The sequence below is a fragment of the Centruroides vittatus genome, unplaced genomic scaffold, assembly GCF_030686945.1.
Source record: "Centruroides vittatus isolate TY-2023 unplaced genomic scaffold, ASM3068694v2 scaffold_752, whole genome shotgun sequence".
Lineage (NCBI taxonomy): Eukaryota > Metazoa > Arthropoda > Arachnida > Scorpiones > Buthidae > Centruroides > Centruroides vittatus.
The window spans coordinates 888,825-898,066 of NW_027122716.1; the positions used below are offsets into that span (position 1 = coordinate 888,825).

The 9,242-nt window shown below is 30.0% G+C and overlaps 1 protein-coding gene across 1 annotated transcript; it reads left to right on the top strand.

Annotated features, from left to right (window-relative positions):
• Positions 1 to 2,033: 2,033 nt before the first annotated feature.
• LOC136989681 (homeobox protein XHOX-7.1'-like) lies at positions 2,034 to 3,625 on the top strand. Its single transcript, XM_067287904.1, has 2 exons — positions 2,034 to 2,235; positions 2,985 to 3,625. Exons 1-2 carry the CDS (start codon positions 2,040 to 2,042, stop codon positions 3,383 to 3,385), a joined length of 597 nt encoding a protein of 198 aa, XP_067144005.1. The 5' UTR covers positions 2,034 to 2,039; the 3' UTR covers positions 3,386 to 3,625.
• Positions 3,626 to 9,242: the final 5,617 nt, after the last annotated feature.

Below are 9,242 nucleotides of genomic sequence, written 5' to 3' on the forward strand. Positions count from 1 at the left end.
CATCAATCTCTCTTATAGATAATCACTTAAATAATTAAGTCATTCGATCAGTTCTGCCTGACTTAAAATCAACAATGCTTAATTACTTGAAGATGGAAACTAATTTATTTTTAATTTTCTCAACGTCCTCTACTCTAACTCCCTGTACACTTTGTACTGTAACGTAACCGGCATTAAAATCTTACTTTTCATTAGTAGATCTTTGAAAAGTTAGAAGAGCATTTAACTTATTGTCCCTCAACACAATTCAATAAAGGCATTTAGTATTGTTAAAGAAGCATCTGCCATCTTTATTCGGTCAGGTGCGATGGAATTTTACTTCGTGGGAAAACGTGCTACTAACAACCCATAACTGGACATCAGTACAAGCATGATAAATTGTCCTTTTCTGGAAACACTGAAGTCCGTTCCCAAATGGACCTCCCCATCTGAAAACAAGAGGGCCATCACAAGTGTTGTAAAACGATTTAAACCCATCAATTGCGCCGGGTCGTAAAACCGAGGTGCCCACTGTGCCTAATTGCTGCCGCGAGGTTACCCCTCCTCTCTGACAACTATTTTTCAACCCCTGGTCATCAAATGAAGAGATGTAACCTAATTTAGAACATCTTGCAGATCTGGAAGTCTTTACTTCAGAATCGTATTTCTGTGGGAAACTCCGCGAATTGGTTTGTTTTGGAAGATTCTTCCTCCACACCAATTTATCTACGCCACACCACAAAGCCATACAGGCTAAACACCCCCTTCCAGTTGAATATGTGTTACTTTTTAATTTTTTTTAACATTATAAAGTAATACATTCAACTGCAGGCCTACATGAGCAGGTCTATATTCAATTGAAGGCCTATATGATAGGTCTATACTGTGAAGGTCTGCTCATTTTAAATTTTTTTAAAAATTAAAAGATTATCTGTATAATAATTAAATAATTTAACTGTTCTAAATTAATTTATATAAATAATTTAATCATTTTTCTACAATGCAGTATAATAGAGCCTATGTTTATAAGGCCTGTTAAACCATTATGATTTAACGGGCCTTACAAATCTAGGCCCTATTTTTATTAAACAGAAGTTTTATGTAGTATTTAGTACGATGACCTATTAGTATTTTTTTTTTTTTGTAAAATAAAAAAAAAGTTATAGGCAGTGACCCATAGACTTTTTTCTAACCTAGCATTCCTCCTTGTCTCTCCTTGAAATTAAATGCTGTTACATGACAGCTTGTTTACATTATTCTAGATAGCTTTTTAATGAGATTGTCAATAGCTGTAATTACGTGTCAAATAACTATAATTAGATAATAATAGCTTATATTACATTGAAAGAACTGGTCTTCGGTTTACAATTTATATCTATCTCAAAGCCTAAGCCTTTGTGGCTTAGAGGAGATTAGTTCTGTATCTTGTTTCTATAGGTTAGTGTAAACGATACACTGTAAATACATTACTTTACAGATAATTTTATGCATGTATTGCAATTTTCAGAGATGTATCAATCGTTAGACAATGCAAAACTCTAAATATTTAATGTAATTTAAAAAATTTAAAAAAAAAAAAAATAATAATCAAGATGATAATTAGATTTTCAACAGAATTATTTCTCGTGTTGCCGGTGTGTATTTGCGGTAGCTGGACATAAAAAGTTGTTTTCGATTAGGTTTACGATACAGCAGTTGGACCCCTTACTGAGACTCCATAATTGTCCGACGAGGGACTTACAAAGTATTTTAAACGGTTGGAGGGGTCACAGTATCCACTCTCACACAACGATACCCTAAAACAAGTCATTAGCTCTCTTATTGTTATCGCCTGTCCTTTTATATCCTTCCCCCTACCAAGTAGTATTATCCAATGAACGATTTGAAATGATATTATAGTCACACCCTCTCCACCAGCTTACCAATCGGGGAAAGGAAAATACTTTAGTGACCAATAAAACGTTAAGAAGGAGAAAGGAATGTTTCAGAACACGTGGTATCTCACATCTAGTACTACTTGCAAAGGTCTGGGTTACAGTGACACTTCCTCTTTTGATGACATGTCGAAAGTCAAATCGTTTACTGTGGAGGCGTTGTTGTCACCGGATACGGGAGTTAAGTCCAAACCTAGCTTCAGCGTGGATCAAATGATATCCAGTTCCAGTCAGTTAGATGTGGAGAGGGTAGAAGTTCCAAATGTTAATCAGTGGATCTTGCCACTCCTTAACAATCGTCAGTTTCAATATTCGGAAAACAGTAAGTGAGATTTTTAACTTTTTATCTTACTTTTTAGCTCTTCTTAACAAATTTAAAAGGAAAAAATCTTATGTTTAACCTATACTTCCACGGCCTAAACAGGGAAAGCATCTCTTCCTAGACAGCTTGACAGTTTCATGGTGTGGATAAAACGATTTAAAAATATAAATAGGTTTATACGTCCCTTTAAGTGAATTTCTAATTCGTAATACTTAATAAGAATTATGTATTATTTCCGTATATTTAACACGTATAATCTGTGCCAGCTTCTAGGGGGATGGTATTAAATATGACTAAAATCATTTCCTACATGTGCTGCCATCTATTGATTCCAATGGATACATTCGTTTTCCTTCTATAGGAAAATTAGGAAAACGTAAAGAAATGTATAATTTAAATTTATATCTTTTGTCTGAAGGTGTATATAAAATAACCTAAACGTAAGAATTTTAATGCATGAAAATAGGGAGTGATTTACTTCGTTGGCTAATTAGTGTTTAACTTAGGTAATATTTAATTGTTTCTAGTCATTTGTAAGCTTAATAATTATTAAAATTTGTAATAGTTATGATCGTTTTTTTTCTTTCAAAACGTGCAAGAACGCTTTATGTTTATATATAAAATACATTAAATTATTAACTGCGCTTCCTTACATCGAGAGAAAATAGTAAAAAACGAAAAATTACAGTAAATTTATAAATATATATAGTCGTAGAATTTAAGAGTAAATTGAATTTATATATTTACAGAAGTTGGAGAATATTCGAAACTTCCAGGAGTAAAGTGCCCATTAAGAAAACACAAAAGCAATAGGAAACCTCGCACTCCATTTACTACTCAACAATTACTGTCATTGGAAAGAAAATTTCGCACTAAACATTATTTATCAATAGCCGAAAGAGCGGAATTTTCCAGTTCGTTAAATTTAACAGAAACTCAAGTGAAGATTTGGTTTCAAAACAGAAGAGCCAAAGAGAAAAGACTTAAAGAAACTGAACTAGAACGATTAGAAATGGCTGCAAGATCGCTCCATTTGAGAGACGTATCCTTTCATTTGGGACTATCGCCTTATGTTCTACAACCCACTTGGTGTCCTACAACCTACATCGATTCCTATCATTCCGACGATACTAGAACTGTGGTGACTTGATTAGTTTTAAATTATCTTAGTTTATAATATTGTTAAAACGATTATTAATTGTAATATATATACATGTAATAAAGTTCAGATTCCTAACAGTGTATGTATGCTGTATCGTCGACCATCGTCTTATTTTATAAATACTTAATAATAATAATAATAATCGATATGTCAAATTATAAATTATGAAAATGTCAAAATCATTTTTAAAGATCATTAAAATGTATCTTATATTGTTTTCTGTTTATATTTAGTGCTAATTTTTTTTTAAAAAAATACTTATACTTTAACTCGTCGCATTTTTATAAACTTGCCTCGTCTTTTACCGAAAAAATCGAGTTTTTATTGAATAAAATGAAACCAAATTTTATTCTATTTAAGACTTTATATACACTAAAAATTAATGCCACAATTTGTTTGATTGCTGTTAAAATATTTTATTAAATAACTAAATTAGAAGCTCGAGATTCGATGTAGCCTATACTTGAAGCACCAGCACCAAGATCTAAAACCATAAATTCCAGTTGATACATAGCAAAAAAATTAGGTTTTATTTAATTTGTTTTATTCTAAATTAATTTTAAATGTTTTTTTTTCTTTTTGTTTATTGGTAGAACAGATTCGAGTAATTTTCATTCTAAAAAAAAAAAGAAAAAAAAATAAGTAGAGTAATGTAATCGTGTTTTGCGTGCAGAGAATTAAAGCAGTTGTTAATGATAAGAAATCAATAAATGAAGATTAGATAGGGGCCTAATAGTCTATTAACTTGTTGATTAAAACGAGATAATTATCAAAGGTTGATGTCTTCTCTTAAATATTTAAAAGTAACAAGATTTTTGCTTTTATTAATGACTTTATTTTGTTTTATATACATTTTACAACAGTGATATAACTCCTTGTAGGCATGGTCAACACGTCGATTGCGGTTAATACGGCCTATAAATTCACTTTTTTATCATGAAATCTCTTAACTGTCGCTATGGGTTTCTAGCTCTGTACTGTATGAGGTATCTTTGTTTCTGATTACGACACAGTAAGAAGAGCACGTGAACGGGAAACACTAGTAAATATAGGCTACTCTTTTCTCGTATCAAAGTTATGTTGTTATTTTAGAAATCGCTCTGTTGTGACCTAAACAATTTCAGTTGTAGGCAAAATGAATGACTCAAGAAAAGCGAATCATTCGGTTGTTATCGTGAATTATAAATGGTTTGGAACTTCAAATGCCATGATATACGCATAATGATAAGTCATTCAAATCCCACTGTTTCTCTTAATAATAAATACAGTTTTTTATTTTTTTAAATATTAAAATGAAATAAAATATGCTTAAATTTTATATATTTATAATCATACAACTTTTTAAAAATTCCATTGCAAGCCACTTATGTTTTATAATTTTTTTTATTTCGTACAATTAAGTTTATAAACACGTTTAGATTATTTTATAAAAACCTAAAATTCGTTCTATATTAAGCATAAATATCAGTTTTACTGTATAGGATATGTCTTAAATAATAAAATTTCATAAATATATGTATTAATACTCAACGTAGATCTATTTGCAATTTTCATAAGATTAGAAGAAGAATAAGCTCATTAAATGTTAGAAACATGTTTAAAATACTAAATATTTCTTTTGTATGAATTCGTGTAGTAAAATTTATAAAAATATATCAGTTCGATTGAAATAAATTAAATCGAGTGGCTAAACCTAGTGACGATAGGAGCCATATACTGTGTATCAGAAATACACGAGAGCCGCATCCTATATTGAAAGGGTAAATAAAAATGTATATATAAGCTATATGTATATACATAGAGGGAGAGAGAGAGAGAGAGAGAGGAATAGCATTATAGTTCTACCCCTACCCTAAGTAACAAGGGGTAGAAATTCGATATACGGGAGCGAGAGCTCATAGCTATATTATATTCAATTTAACATTGTAAAACTGAATAATTTTTGTTAATTAAATCTGTTTTATGGTTTTGTGTAGACGCCTATTGTTAATATGGAGACGTTATCATTAATCTGTTTTGTATTTGTACTGTACAGTCAGTACCTTCTATACTTTAAATTTATATTGAATGAATAGTAAAAGTGTAGAGTTAGATATGGAAACTAAATTTTTAAAGAATATATTCAGTAAACTAAAATTTCTTCTTCATTTTACTATAGAATAATGTGATGTAGACGAGGAGGAAGAGTACGGAGAGTACAGTTTAAATCTGCCTTTCATTAGATAGTACTTTTTATAATAAAAAGGTGTTTAAGATTGCAAAGTTATAAAACCTTTTCACAGAAATAAATCCGTAAAAATACATTCGTTATACTCCTCGGCACTTCAGATTGATTATTACTGATATTTATTATAAGCCCGTTATCTCTTTTTTTAAAATTTGAAAATTTAATTTTACAATAAGCTAATTAGTAAATAATTTTTAATAATAAGTATCAATGAATTCATCGGATTTAGGTAAATAATTAAAACAGAAAATAATGAAATTTTATTGAGTTACCGATCGTCGAAACAAGCTTAGCCATCAGCTGCAGCTGACAGGTAATCTTGTTTCCCTGTTAGAAATGAATCCATCAAGACAATGTGTTCATACCAGTAATTAAACAGAGAGGTTGCTCTATCATTAATTACCTCCCACTTTTGTCGCTAGAGGGCGAACGAGGACAGGAAGTAGGTCGCGCGTGCTTCACCTCTCGCCTTCCTTTCCTTCCCACGTCACTAATAATATTAAACTAAGGAAAGGTACAGTACCTGTCCTCATCATAATGCACTATTACAGAACTGAACTGAATGCACTTTAAATTAATTCGCACTCAGAAGAATTAATAGCCTTGAAAAAAAGAAAGGAAAGGAAGAGAAAAATTAATTAATAAACTTTTAAGATTCCATTAATAATGTGTGACAGAATTACTATTTTAAAGACGAGGAGAGACGAGTGATGTTAGTATTTAGAGTTAGATTTTTCCATTAATCAGAGAATTGAGCTGTGATGAGAAATAAGTCAGGACAAGCGAGAGCGAAAGAGGAGACATTCTGTTTGTTGACACAATTTCTTAGAATTAGTCTCTTATCTGGTGAGAATATAGAAGAGGAAGATATATTACAGTGATGATATTCCTACGACGAAGATGAGCAGAGATGTAATAAGATTCTCTCCAGATCATTCTGAAAGATGATGTTAATCTCTAGGATCATCTACGCAGTTTAGGATGATGGTGTAAAGTCGTATTATCAATTTCAAGTACATTTTTAATAATTATGTATTTAATTAGAAAAAATATTATTTTAATCATCCTCTTCGTCTCAATTATTTAAGTTTTTCCTCTTTTTAAGCGAAGTTTTGCGCTTCTTAATCGTACTACTTAATTAGAATTCATGTTATACAGTAGTAGTAATATTATATATAAAGACACAAGGTATTTTATTTATGAACTGTACTGTTTATGAATATAGATTAAATTTAATCTGAGAAACAGTGAGAGCGAGTAAGTAGCTTATTAGTTGGACTCATTGATTCTCAACATAAATAAATAAATAACGGGTGTCTGCACTTGTGACTATAATTTAAATATATTTGGGGAATAACTGCTTTATTTTCAAAACTTTTGTAGTGATTACACTGTTGAATAAACACAGAAAAATACTTCGAAACGGAGCGATTTTCTGTGTTAAAAAACCTGTTCAAAACGGAAACCTGCCAAACATGAAAAAATATTCCGATTTACACAGGTTTCACTGTATAAATAAGCCTATACACAGGGCCGTCGAGAGCTTGTAAGGGTGGAGGTAGAGCGGGCCTTTTTTTAACAAATAAAATATGTAAAAAGTTTATTAATAAAAAGCAGTTTTACAGACTTAACTTCTAATTAATAAAAAATAACATTAGGAATCACTTCGGGCTCTGCTAGCTCTCCTCCTCTTGGTGGCCCCGCTTATAAATAAGTAAATAAGTAGTAAAATAAGATAATTGTATAAATACAATATAAGCCTGTTAATAGAAATCATATTATATTAAATATATCGATGATGAGTTTACTGAAAGCTTTCCTTTAGTTTCTTTAGATTCTTCTTGATTTCGAAAGAAACTACAGAGAAAGCTGGTAAGGAATCTTTCTCGACTTTCTTGGCACTCGAACAGGAGGTTAAGGGTACCATTAAGAAGTTATATAATTTTTAATTATACTAGAATATAAAATTTAAGTAATAACAAAAACTTAAGAGGATTATTTTTTTAAAATTAGGCCTATAAGATATTTCTCTATTTAAAAGAATATTTACATTTAAAAAACACTAAGGCACATTAGCACAAAGTAAAAATTGTGTGTGGTGTCAGTGTGTCACCTGTAACTGATTTTATTTAAAAATAATTTTTATATTTTAAATTGTTATAAAAAGATAAAGGATTTATTTTGAGATAGGATAATATCATTTTAAAAATTGGAAATTTTAATAAAGAGTAAAACGTTCATTAAGTTTGATCCCACTGGAGATATGACACATGACCCCTTCTGTATTTTCACCTCTTAACCTTCAACCACTAAAATTTAATAGTATAATGCCCCATATATAGAAATAATTCTGCTAATTCTTAAAAATTTTTGGTTCTATCCAGTCCTGAGATATAATGAAAAATAGACGAACATGCACACATAATAGGCATATAAACACATAAACATAGGCGTATAAAATTTTATTTTTACATTTTTTTTGGGCCTCTTAAGCGTCAAAACGTCGAGAAATGCCAAAAATCAGGAGGGGAGGTTCAAAATTTGACCGATCACCGTACTTTCCCAATGTTATACTCTACGGCAGCTGGAAAAAAAGTAATAATTTGACTTAATTCAGTGTTATAAATGTTTTGCCTTTCATAATTAAGAAATTTATAATTAGGCAGTAACTTTCTATAGATGAATTTTTAATAATGTGTTTTCGATGTATTATAATTTAAAAGTATGTTTCGATGATTTATATTATTAGATGCTTGACAGCGCATGAAAATAATACATTTACTACGCTTACTTATACAAATAATGATGCCACCTGTTATGAATACCATATATATTTATGCTTATTTATAACCTTACAAGATTGTAAATAAATAAAAAGAATTAATTTAGTGTATTTTTAAAAAATTTGAGCCCTTTATACATATGCACATAGGACGAACTGCAGGCAGGAGGAGACTTCAATCCTACAAATCATCCATTCTGAGTCCTTTATAATTTTAAAATTTGGAATTTCTATAATGAATATATAAAATTTTAATTATCTATCGTCTATAAACATTTAAAATTATATAAATTTTACTCGGAAAGTGATTGCATGATAAGGAACTTTCTTATTGTATAAGATACGAGTTTTAATCGGATCCTGAATTAATTTATTCATGGATATTTATGAGAAGTTCGAATTAAGACTTACGTAATTGTGTATTACTTATTACAGCACTTTATAATGGCAAAACTGTGGTCAATTATTATTCTCTATAGTTTTACGAAGAAATCAATTCCTATGAGAATTTAGTTCCTTCTGTTGTTTGCTTGAAATATAATTTTTAAAAAATCTTTAAATAAATATCAAAATATGGGCTAACGTTTGTTAAATTTTAATCAAAGACACGTGTCGTATGCTAATTAAAATATTAAAAATGTGATTTTTTTGTTTTCTTATGGTGGTTGGTGATTGTTTGATATGGAGGTGCTAATGCAGAAGGGCGCACGGCACGCAATCTAATAGAATCGTTTTGATTTCTTAGGCCCTATAAAACATTAATTGTAACCGTTTATTATAATTTATATAATTACTACGTAATAAAAAATGGAGACTTTTTAAAATAAGATAATACT